Genomic DNA, 13492 nt, shown 5'->3' with positions numbered 1-13492 from the left:
GCTATTCTAAAGGTGCTCACACTTACTGATAATCAGTAAATCAGTGCATTTCAACAACTGGCTGCTTCCTACCCTTTTAATTCCTATGGAATCAATAAGGTTTAACTTAGTTTTAACCACACTGCTTCTGGATTTTGGCTTGGTTTTTGTTAAAGAAGCCATGACATGGTGCAATATGTCATGTGTTGTGGTTAATCTGAATTTATATTTACTTAATTTTAAGACCTGATAAGAACAAGATGATCTTTCACCATGCCCAGATAGAAAAACCTTAGAATAGAAAGAGGTTATGCTTGCTTAATCATGAGTATATTTTCATAATTATATATATTTCTAAAGATCTACTTACAAAGACTTAAAAATAGAGTTGAGATTTTGCCTTCAAGAAATTATTCTCATGAAAACATTTCCTGATAAATGTGAATGCTTTAATGACATAGGTGTGGAATGTGAACTTATATCATCATAAATGAAGAGTTACATAAACTAAATAGTGCTGAGTTTACTCTCTTCTTAAATCTGCCTGTGCTGTTAGCCTAATGAGCCCAAAAAGTGCCACACTGTCTCCTTGTGAATAACCACCCCCATCTCCCTGAGCCAAGGGGTGAACTCACTCGGGTCTGGGGCCAGGCACTCGCACTTATAGGCAGTGACATAGTCGGGCTTGAAGTCAGTGTTGATGGGGTAATATTTGAAAGATCCCACCATCTTCTTAATGGCATCAGAAATGAAGATGAAGGAGATGAGACTGGAGAAGCCCTCCTCCGTGAACCGTGTCATGTATTTGATGATGTAACTGGCATCTGAAGCCACAAGGATTAAACACTGCAGGCAGGAGTGGATGCCGATCCACAGACGCAGCTCCATGTAATCTATCCCATTGTTCCTTTGGAAGTGAGAGGTTAGAGAAACACAGTGAATGCACAAGTGTAGAGAATTATCAGTATTAACCAAGTGAAAATAACAATGAGTTAAGAATTTTTTTGGAAATTAAAGACTCCCATTTGACCAGAGATCTCACTTTGTAGTTTTGATAAAAGAATAGCTATTTCATGTCATTAGTCACTCGACAAGCATCTTAAATGTATGTGATATTCATATAATCATCAAAGATTAAAATACAATACAGACAAATGACAACAGTCTTATCCAGGACTAGTGTAAAACACAGCAATCAGTGTTTTATGATGTTTGTGATAAAACTATAATATTTGCAAATGCTGAAGGATAAAAAACACGGGTACATATGAGAAAATGTTAAGGGAAGTGTTCAGAGTTCAACTGAAAACTACTTCATAAGGACTTTTATTCCTCTCTTCTTATCAAACATATCATCAACCATCCTCCTTTAACCATAAACATTAGATATATTATTTAGTATCCGTATTTTCTATTTATCTCGCAAGTATTAAGGATATTGATTAATATTCCCACCACATTAATAAATAGAGAACTGGAATTCAAAGCCTGGTATTCCTTTTTTTCCTGTTATAAATGTAACTTTATCGAGAAAACTTCTATTTTATAACACAATCTCAAAATGATCTGTTACATGACATCTATTCACTTGACTTGTCCTAAGATATTTAAAGTGCCAGTAACAGTGTTAGATAATGTTTGGTCAGGGACTTCTGTTGAAGGCTGTAAATAAATTAAGTACAAGTGATTAACAGTAAATACCTCAATTTGTTCTACTCATATTAGGGAGTCTAAACTTGTCTGGTAGTTTGGGTCTTTGTTGGTAGAAATGTGTGAAATCATGAAGATATGATTAAAAAAAGATAATGTTTTTGGGTCAAAAAATAGATTTTACTCCAGAGGAGGATGTCCACAGTACTCCACTGTAGTCTCCATAAGTAATATAAGTCTAAGACTCTCACTTGCTGAATTCAAACAGGAGCTTTTCAAAGATAAGGATGGGTCCAGTGGAGCTGAGGATGATGAGGGGCTGACCACTAAAGAGACAGAAGACAGTACCAGCCAAGGCTGTACCCAGGAAACTCTCCATCACGCCCTATTGAAAGAAGGAAGAGGTGGCAGAGAGAAAAGATTATTAAAGGAAAACGTGGGTATGAGCCCAAACCGAGTTTGCCTGGAGAGCTGAGGTAGAACTGAGTTGTGTTTTTCATTAAGTTATTGAATCCAGCATTAGACATTCAAAGAGTCAGTTTTTTGTATTCCAAAGGGAACACAAGGAGGGAAGCGATTTAGTGGCACAGGACTAAAACATGACTGTATTATTGCATCCAAATGTATGGTTGATTGTGTTTGAGTTCATACACAGCAACCAATGCACAACACAAGCCCTGATTTGATGTGTTTTACTATTCTAAAAATGCAGGCACATATTCATTAGGTCCGTATTTGATGGTTAGTTCTTGTGTTGTACCCACAGTTTTCCACAGGTGGCAGTGTTGATCAGTGTGGCGAAATAAATCCTGGCGGGAGCAGAGGTACAACAGGGACCACTCAGGCATCAGGTTTTATTACCTCTTAAAAGTGATATTGGTGTTAACTAAGAGCAGAACCTGTCTGGGCATTCACAAACTGAAGTGTGTGAGAAACCATCTTCACTTCCTGACTCCCTGGTTCATTGCTTGTTAGGACAGTTGTTACCAAGGAGTATGTAATCCAAACATTAATCTCATTGCTAAGGGACTGAGAATTAGAATATATTAAATAATATTAATTATGATGCATTTTCTAAAAACATAAAGACTGTATGCTGATTCTGGACAAACTAGACTATATAGTGAAAAGCAGTTTTACTGTTATGACAAACTAGCTGTGTAGAGTTTATCAAACTAGACTTTTTATGACAGATTATACTTGTTTTTCCTATGCTGACAGAAGTTGATAGGTTTGGTTCACTATTAAAGACCTCCTTGTCTAGTTAAACATAAAATGTTGTGTCATGGCGTAAAATTTAAAAAATAGCCTGAAGACCAGAATAAAATTCTGTCTGTTGGAAGTACATATAAAAAATAGACTAGTTTACACACTCTTTAGAGTGGAAGTATTTCAACTCTGACACAATTTGGCATTTAGCTGTTTACCAAAACATCTTCATGGTATTTTTACATAATTAATGTTGACTTTTAGTGGGAATTCTTCACTATGATTTGAAGGTATTCATATCTGTACTGGAAGAAAGGTTTAAGAACTGCAACTCTTTGATATAGAGAGCCTTCATTCACAGGAGTAGAATAGGAGCTGGACAAGTGACTCAAAAACTTTAAATGGCTACGTTCATGCTTGTTATTTGTAATTTCCTTAACAGAGAAAGCAGGTTAAAGGGGCTTTCACACAGGATGCCTTGGGCGTTGCGCTCCACTTCTGCACCCATTCGTGTTCAATATGAAATTGGATTTGTATTGTGCCGCACTGGGTGCAGAAGGTCGGGTGTGCCGTCCTTGTGCTTCGCACTGAAGTTAAAACAAGCTAAACTTGGGCCCTCTGTGATGTCACACCCATCTCAGAGTATCTGACCATCGAATAGGTGTTACTTTATAGTAGAAATAAACAGTTATTTATTTGATGTTTATTTCTGCTTATGTACATTTTCCCATCACTCTTATGTGAGTTCAACTTCAATGGTGTCTGCACAGGCTCTGTATTACCTGGTAGTTGTCAGTAGCGTCTCCAAGGAGGCCACCAAAGGTGATGGCGTTGGTGATGCAGCCCAAGTAGATGAAGAGCACAGCAGAGATAGACTGAATGTGGAACCCCTCGTAGAAATCACTCGGCAGCCATGGCAATTTCCGCTTTAAGTCCAGGTACAGACCGCCACAGAAGCTATTGTACAGCAACAAACATTCACACACACATACACGGTGGTAAGGATGCTACACACACTCCTCATCATGGCACATTACATCATCTAAAGCAGGAGAGTTTTTCAGTTTGTCATTCTCTTTAAAGTTAAAGTGATATCTCAGCAAACATATTCAGATAGAACTCCATAAATCAATCTGAGTGAACTAACAGAAAGCACATACTAAATTCAACGTGTAGTAAACAAACGTTTTGTACATTTTCCAAGTTGAAACTGGCAGACAAACACTCTATTTGTAACCACAAATAAATAAGGGAGTGAATTTTTGTGCAGTAGGATACATTTGGAAATGTTAACAAAGAATACTCTGATAACCTGTCCATATGCTTGTGTTTGATCCATGTGTTGTTAACTACCTACCGTCCAGTGAAAGCCAGTTCCTCTCCAAGTTCATGCTGAGCTGGCATCTCCTCGTCATCAGAGAGACGTCCTCCTCCTCCAGCTGTTCCATTCATCTGTCCCAGCTCATTTAAGGAAAACACTGACTTCCTACAGATCACATACACACACAACCATTGAGAGTAAATAATAGGCTTTTCATCCTTGCAGACCTTGATCAGTGCTGACATGGAGCCAAGATTTCACCCACCATTAATCTTTATCTCTATCTTCAATTCCAGACACTATTCATTTTGCTGCTATGTTTACATCTTTGACAAAACAAAGTGGCTTTAGTAAGCCATTATAATCATCGTAGACCTTATTCCTTTTTGTGCTACAACAGCTCTGTGAGCTTTATGTTGATTACTGAGGTGATAAGAGAAATGGCAACCTTTTGTCAGCTGAGGGGACTTTCTTGGGTGGCTCAATGCGGATTTTGGGATCCCATTCTCCCGGTGGAAGTACAATAACTTCATCCAAAAACTCATCTATGCCGGCAATGAGGTCCTCCCTATCTCTGGCCTTGTAGGCTACATCGCTGAAGAGCTGAGAGGGGGAGAGAAAGATAAACAGTGAGGATTTCACAACTTATATCGTTGTGAAACAAACAACAACGTTCACAATGGAAAGTAGCAGATCTCTGCAGAGGGGTGAAGAAAAATGTTTTCCCACAAGCACCTTTGCTTTCTTTCATTGATTTTCTCTTTGCAACCACAACACAAAGAACCTAACTTGATTTTGGTCTGCAGGACACTCACTGACTTTGGAAGCTGTTGGTATGAACCCATATCAGCATGTTATCAAAGAAGCTCCTAATGCATTGGTGACAAGTTATCAAATTAGTAGTTTTGTACATTCTGAGTAAAAGTAGAACTCATTCTCCAGGAGGTAGGTTAAGGAGCATTATGTAGACAGCCCCGAGTCCCTTTCCAGGTTTCCATTCATACGAAATGCAAAGCCACAAAAAAGAAATGTTAATCATCGAAGTTTCCACTGACTGATCCTCACCAGAGGGTGAGGTAGTTGTCCTAGTCATAAGCAGACCAGGAGGAGAGCAACAGCTGGGGTGGAGATCCACAACAGGAAAATGGACAGAGACAGAGCTCTTCTTCAAGACTATATTTAATCTCTGGGAATAACTGTGATAACACATCATATCTGGGAGGAGGCTTGTAAATAAAATGAGTTTAAGGAGTATCAGAATAGGGTGGTGACCCACATGATTGAAATATTTACAGAGTTAGATGCAATTCTCAAAGTGTCATTCTTCCACTAATAATTATGAAGTCTCTTTGTGAAATAGGTGAAAGCCACCTCATGCAAGAGTATAAGCATTTAAATTTGTGATAAGTTCCTTTACCTTTTCCAGATAACCTTTCAAACTGTGAATTAAAAGTAGAAATGGAAACCTGGCAAGTGACAAAAGAAGGAGATATAGCCATAATATCCTGCAAAAATAACAGTGGAGAGGCCAAGACGAGCAACGCATTATATATTAGAATAACTTATGTTGAAGTGTAAATAAAAAGAATAATACATAATAACGACAATGATATCAGGAATACAGTTATTGTAGGAAGATTTTCATATTTTCCAGATATTTCGGTCTGACTGATGTGGAGACATGCCTCTTCTGTGGAAAAGATTTTAAAGAAAAAAAACCCTGCTTGATTTGAATATAAGCAGAGTAAAATTTAGTGACACTGTAAATTGTGCGTGACAATATGAAAACAGGCTGTTGACTTTTTAATTGCTATTAACATATCAGATCATGATATTTGTTAACTTATTTAAAAACTACAGACTTTTGGTCAGAGTTGATTTGTGAGTGGCGAACATGACATTTATTTGCCTGAACATAATAAAGTTTCCCAAAAACACAAAAAAGCAGACATTTCTGCCTGATACTGATGTTAAAATAGCCCTATTGACTCTGAGCTAAGCAGTTTTTGTATAAAAACAACTGAAACTTGCATAAAGAAAGACAATAACATTCATTACAATGCCATTAGTCAACCATGCAGGATTTCCAGACATCATTTAAGCACAATCAAAGGTCCCTGAATGGAGTGTCATGCTAAAGTATGAATGACACAAGTAACGTAGATTTGTTTCATTTGCAGGTTTCCTGATAATTTCAGTGTTAACATTATGCCATCCAACAAAAAAATCTAAGTCATGGAGGCCTTTTAAACACACAACGTCGCTTACATCATCCACCATTAGCGTTGCTATGGCTCGGCCGATCTCATTATACGACTTGGCTTTTCCTTGAGGTCCCAAGAGAACAAACAGGAATCTGTAGAGTGGTGAAGTAAATGTTATGTGTAATGAGATTGCTGATGTCGGTTGTTGGATTAAGCCGAAGACGTGCGAGACTGTGCAGATGCTTCTACCTGGTAGGAACAGGCACCTCTGTCAGACCTCCGAGTGTTGTAGCTTGGGCCAGACGGACAAAGGCTACAAAGGGTTTGTTGAGGAAATCCACTTCACCCACTAAGACATTAGATGCCTCTGCATCTCTGGGAATCTTCTTCATGAATTTATTTTTCAGCTACAGAGAAAAAATAGGGAGAGTGAGAAAATGGTGAGACATTTTGGCTTCAGTATTTCTAATCTATATTTAATGATTTATTATATTTCCGGACACATGTGATGTGTTTTTAAATTAAACAAAAACTAGTTTTTGTGTGATATCACATGTGTGATATATGTGACACAGCATCAATAAAACAGAACAAAAATGTTAAATATGTCACTTTTTTGGGCCATCCTGTGGGGGGAAAAAACAACAAAAATAAAATAAAAATAACAAACCGACAGCTAAACACATGTTTTTCTGTCACTATTGCTGCTGCAGTGACCAGATCTCCAAACAGATATCAAGGGAAGTTTAATTTTTCATTATCCGTTTTGAACAGTCTAAAAGCTACCAGATCAGTCTGTGAGACTATCATTAAATCATAGGTAACATCCTGTGTTATTTCATGAGAATAAAACCTAAAGAACCAACAATGAGATGGCAAAACAAATGAAAGCTGACACAGATGTGACTGAGAGAACAATGGCAAGCCAACTTGCACAGAGGCATAATAACACTCAATAATGGACAGCGTTGTCAATAATCCACAGCCTGAATCTGTGGCTACATGTGAGAGCAAAGCACGTGGACCACACAATGACATCCATGCTCCTCTCAGTGCCGGCTCAATATTGGCACAAACAATGTGGCGCACAGATACACAAAGTAACAAACTATCACTTGTGCATTGTTGCATGTGACCTAATGTAAGTCTGTAACTACAATTTAAACATCAATTTCATCTGCTCATAGCTGGAGTTATTGGAGCTGGACATTCAGTATTCATTCTTATAGCCGCTCTAACAAATACGTTTAATAACTCTCATCACACACGCTTTGAAATAAATCCTCATTCATTTTTCTCATACATTAGTCCTCCCAGTGAATGACATTTAATCCTGACCTGTCTGTTTCAAAGCTCAGCAGCCTAAACCCTGCAACAACAGCACGTCCTTACAACAGTCCGAGCATGTGTCACCGGGTTTATGTCACATTTCTGCATCGGCTGCTTTAATAAGTGAGTTATGGGTTTGAATATTTCCTCTATCACTTGCTGTCACCTTCGATAACAATCGCACCGAAAGACTGATGACGCTCAGGATAGAGGCTTTCACCACTTCAAAGAGTCATCGATTCCAAACAATGCATGGCCATACCGAGACAAGAGATTGGTAATCTTTCCAATAATAGGAAGCAAAAAAGTGGAAAATAAGTATGCACGACAGAGATTGCTTCCACCCTGATAAATAGATACTTACAGAATATAAGATAGGAACATGAATTCAACCATTAAAAACAGGCTCAGGGATAAAGTCAAAGAAAAAAAATTCTTTTTTAAAGTTAGTTATATATCAGCATCTAATGTACGAGTATGTGAAAGATCATTATATGATTATATTATAGGAGCTTCTTGTCTTTAAAGTCACAGTGATAACTTACCTGGTCTGTGCTGGGAGTGTCTGCAATATCATTCATACTCCTACTCTGAGCGTGACCTGGAAGGCAAAAGAGTTCTTTAAACTTCTCATGTATGTATTTCAGCTCATTTAAGCTCTGATGTTGATATCTGCAGCTTCATTTTAGTGGTAACTTTGTAGGTAAGCATTCAGTAAGATCACAGTGGACTGTTCTGTGATCATATTCTTATATCTTATATCATGTGATCATATATCATATTCTTAGGTGTTTTTACTCCTCTGCTCCCTCATATATGTAAATAGGGAGGATATGAAAAGCATAATTACCACACCTGACTACAATAGGATGTCTGAACTAAAATAGACTTAAACAGGTGGTCTTGGAGGCAATGAAGTGTTATATTTATCCTTTCAAACATGCGTGTGGTTTCAAAAAACAAAAGAAGAATGACAATGGGAGAGCAAGGTAAAGGAAAAAGTTATAAGTGGATTAATTTAGTCTGCTTTGTGAGACATTTCTTTAGCAACACTGGGAGTGTTGTGTTACACAATGTTCACATTAACAGCACGAGTGTAAAGCATCCAGATGGAAATTTGAAAATCAACCAAAAAAATGTTTAAACAAACAAAAACTGATGTTGCTGATGCAAGCTGCTGTACATTATCTTAGCTGAAGTTATCTGGAAACAACAGAATTATCATCCTTAGTTGTTGAAGTTTAAATCTTGCTAAATACTTTTCCAGAATTTGTCACTTCCAACATGTTATTTCGCTCAAAAGGACAATGAACATTAATACTTCATCAGCCACAGTTTCTAAATGCTGTGATGAGAAAAAAAGATAGATTTATTTTATGTTTTGGAGTAATGAATAGATGGCTTTCAGAAATCTGTGTGATTAGGTAACTGACTAGGTTCAGTAAATGCTGTGAAATGTTACTGTGAGTCTTGGAAAGTGTTATGTGCCTTTACAAAGACTTTTAAGCTCACCTGGACTTGAAAATGGAAAGGTTCGAGAATACCTAATTAAATATGAAATTCCTTCAAAAAAGAGCAATCATGCATTTCATGAGCCAAATCACACTCACGTAGGCGGCCATAGTTAGCAGACTGCTGTTTCATTTGAAGGTCCTCCGTGGATCGGTTAAAGTTGGCCGATTGCCCTTGACTTGGCCCCGGACCAGCCCCACCTCGAGACGCTACATTTCGATCTGACAAGTAAGGGAACCAGAAACAGACACAGAAAGGAGCAAAGTGGTTGGAGGTGATGCTTCATGATTCATTGAGCTGTGTGTGCTCTGCCCTGATGAGATGTGGAAATGCAACAATGGTAATTAACTCATCAAACATTAATGCATCCCCTGTGGAGGATGTGAGCCCTGCTGACTGCAAGAGAGTGTGCACTCATTAACCAAGTGAGTTAAACATATGCATACTGGATATCAAAGATGCAAATGATTAAATTCAAATGATATGTCAGACCAGAATGTACCAATCATTGACAGAGAAAAGAAATTGTTCTATATCAGCGTTATTTCTTATGATGGCATATCATAATAATTGCTGCCAAGAAATATATGTAGTGTTATTAATTATGGAAATTAAAAGAAAGGAAAGAAACAACATCTCACAATTGATATGATAATTATTCTAATCTATTCTATTCTAATCTAAAATGCAGGTCAGGCATTAATCATCTGAGAAGGCATTTTGTTTGGTTGGATTATTTATGATGATACAGGAAGGAAAACTCACTGGAGGAGGAGCTGGACTTGCCCATGTCAGCCAGTGAACGGTGTATTGGCTTCTTGGTCTGATGCCGATGCTTCCTCAGCAGCACAAAACTGATCTGCTCTCTGAGGTCAGGAGATATCATGCCTTCCTCTATCTGTCTCTCAATTATGTCATCTGTAAACAAACACAAGTATGTTTCAATCTGGTGTTCCCATCAAAGCTTTCCTGTTTGTAATAATGTAACTGTGACAAATATGCTACATTCATATACAGATTCTAATCTTGCTGACCACTGGAAGTAATTTTCTCTCTCTATACACACATTCCCCCATAACTGAGCATACCCGAGTCATTTTTTAGGTTCAGTTGCTTGCCCAATCAAATCAGAAATCAAACCACCAGTTTTTACAATTAGAAGAACCAACTCAAAATATCAAGTCACACCACAGGTGTGTAGTACGGATATAATTCTCAGTGCAGAGCACATGGCATAGGCTTTGGGATACTGACACACAACAATCTGAAATGCTGAACAAGTAGGGTTAAGGAGTACAAATGAATTGTTCGATTTTGTTACTGGTGCAGCTTATGAGCATCAGTGTCCTTGTGACTCACATACAAATAAAAACTGGGACTGTCCATCAGTTTGATAAAACATAAAAACTTCCTACCTTTCCCTTTCAGAAACTCATGACAATTGAATTAAAAGGATAGTAACACAGATTTAACAAAGGACAAACATGTCCAATATGCAATAGTACAAATTTCAGTCATGAGCAATTCAGAGAAATTCAAAACTGATGCTATGAAATGTTAAAAAATAATCTATCACTATTAAGTTTATAGTTATTTATTTCCTGACAAAGAAAGCAATCTAAAATGTTCCCACCAATGACTTGACTAAGTGGAAAATGGAGGTGAGATCTGTCATATACTACATGGAGCCGACGCTGCCAGTGATTTCTGAATTAATGTACACACTGGAAACCATAGTACAATAATGCATATGTAGCTTGGTGTAGTATGGAGAAAAGGGTTAACGTCAATACACAACAACAGGGAAAATTGAAAGAGACTGCTATGTATCGAGGCATTTTTAAAGTAGTACAATTGATTCAATAGGTTATCTTACAATCTGTTTTAGCTTACTGTGGCACATGCCTTACTGACACAAGTTCAGTTGATGAGCTAGCAAAGCTAGCAAGAAACAATGTTCCTACTAACTGCTTATTAACTAGCTAGATTCAACACTAATGTTTAAAAAGAAATAAGAGAACAATGTGATTTGATTATAAAATAATCCCCTCCCCCCTTTTTTGTTAATTTCTAAGCTAAACTTCAGGAACTAGCTTAAATAAGTGTTACAGCAGGGAAAGCTACACAACTGCAGCCAATGGAGTTGATTACTCTTCATTGTCACAACAAGGAAAACTAACTTTAATTATATAATTTTAGGCTGTATAAGGCAGGTGTGTCATTACCCATTTCATGGTAAAATCTGAGAAGTTTAACATGATTTCCCAAAGCACAATCTGTATTTTCTTTTAGCAAACCTCTGATGCAAGTACATATTTTAGCCCTTAGAAAACGTAGAAAACTGCAAACTCTAGACAAACATCTAGACACAAAATCTGGTTATTTCTTCATCTGTGATGTATAATTCCATTAAAAGATTCAGAGAATCCAGAAAATTCTCTGTAAACACGAGACAATTATGAATATGAAAGAAATCATTTAAAGATTTCTATTTATTTGCATTTTTTTTTTACAATATCCTCTCATAGTTTATTGCCTTAAAAGCAACATCTGACCTCAGATTGGCTGATTCTAAAGATGTGATGTGCAATCAAAGTAAAGTCACATCTCACCGACTATTTGAGGCAGTGAATAGCCTTCCATATCCAATAGCACCGTTCCCGTTTGGAGACATGTCCTGAGCTCAAAAAGACTGTGCAGGGACAGCGTGGACACGTGGGGTTTGCTCCATCTCTCTCCTCCCTCCTCCACCTTCTCCTCAAACTTCACCCACCTGCAGGCACAAAACACACAGAAATTCAAACCCAGTCAGGGATAACTGTGAAAGCTGAAAATGGGGTCAGGATTTACCCAAAACTGTTGAATTGTTAAGATAAGTTGGAGCTTTTCAACTCTGCTGGAGGTTTTCACTGCACAGTACATAAAGGTGGTTTTAACAGGGTGCTTGTGTGTTGTTTCAAACAACTGTTTATGTCAGTTTGGTCTTCCAGCTTCTTTAATCTTCTTGCTCTACCAAGTTTGATTTAAATCTGAGAGCGAACTGGCTTGAGGCAGACTTTTGATTGACAGTTTGTTCTACACTGCTGTAGTTTAACTGAAAACATGGCATCTCTTTCATAAATATCAAAGTATATTTGGGATATTAGTAATGCAGGTGGAAATTCATGCTTAATGTCATATCTGGTATCAGAGTTACTGCATATGTGTGTGCTATAAATGTGTTCATGCACCTGGCAGACTCCTTCCATTCCAGCTCGTCTCCTTCTCGTTGTAGGGTGTCCATCTCAGTGAAGATCGTTGGTGTGGGCATGTCATCTTCTTCATTCAGGATGTAGCGTAGCCGCTCTGCTGCTGGTGACACAGCTTGGGAGTGAAAATAGTCTTTTTACATATTCTGAAATTTAATGCAACATTAACACTATACCACTATGGTTTTTCACAGGTTTAAAGTACCCTTGGGTTGTAAGAAATGCCTAAAACATTAAAGGTATGATTGTAATTGTTTTTATCATCCAAAAAAACAAAAATGTTTTAATGTTTAATTTGGAAAAAGAAACCAGCCTTATATTCAGGCAATATGACCATGGGATTTTTTGTGAACACTACACAAACACTACAGTCCCATATTTACAGTTTAATGTAGGCGGCTGTAGCTCAGGAGGAAGAGCAGTCACCCACCAATCGGAAGGTCGGTGGTTCGACCTACCTACGGTGGTTCCCCGAGCTACATGTCGAAGCGTCCTTGGGCAAGACACTGAACCCCACGTTGCCCCCCCAGTGTATCATTGGGGGTATGACTGTATGTATGAATAATTAGAAAAGCACGTAGTTATGAATCTTAAGACGTGCTGTATGAATGCGTGTGATTGGGGTGAATGTGGCATGTAGTGAAGTGGTCAGCTAGACTAGAAAAGCGCTATACAAGTACAAGTCCATTTACCATTTAATGTGCCTGTATTAATAAAGTAGAAAAAATACTTATTTTTCTGCTTAAAGTTACAGTGGAAAACAAAGGAGAAAGAAATCTGTAATTTCACAGTTTTTCTTCCTTAATTTTACAATATTTTCCAGTATTCTTAGAATAAGTGAAATTACAATTGAGATTACATGAATAGACTTGTGAAGTTTCATGTTTAAAGTAAAGCAGCATGAAAAATTTGGGATTGTAAATAGCCTAAACAATTTTTTTTCTCATACAAAATGTATTTCATTTAACATAATAAGACTATTAAAATATATTTTCCGGGTGGAGGACCCTGACTGAAGTCACTCATATGCTGGTTATTGC

At 37.6% G+C, this 13492-nt stretch overlaps 1 protein-coding gene across 1 annotated transcript; it reads right to left on the bottom strand.

Moving 5' to 3' along the window:
• Positions 1-531: 531 nt before the first annotated feature.
• Positions 532-12562, bottom strand: LOC140309261 (electrogenic sodium bicarbonate cotransporter 4-like). Its single transcript, XM_072387074.1, has 12 exons — positions 12435-12562; positions 11817-11977; positions 9970-10122; positions 9450-9484; positions 8238-8282; positions 6613-6770; positions 6428-6515; positions 4584-4762; positions 4196-4324; positions 3621-3795; positions 1881-2014; positions 532-886 (listed from the first exon to the last, which is right to left on the bottom strand). Exons 1-12 carry the CDS (start codon positions 12512-12514, stop codon positions 532-534), a joined length of 1692 nt encoding a protein of 563 aa, XP_072243175.1. The 5' UTR covers positions 12515-12562.
• Positions 12563-13492: the final 930 nt, after the last annotated feature.

Source organism: Leuresthes tenuis, unplaced genomic scaffold (assembly GCF_036924035.1).
Source record: "Leuresthes tenuis unplaced genomic scaffold, fLeuTen1.0.hap1 SCAF_6, whole genome shotgun sequence".
NCBI classification, from domain to species: domain Eukaryota; kingdom Metazoa; phylum Chordata; class Actinopteri; order Atheriniformes; family Atherinopsidae; genus Leuresthes; species Leuresthes tenuis.
The sequence above is the reverse complement of the archived record's forward strand: the minus strand, read 5'-3'. Positions and strand labels throughout refer to the sequence as shown.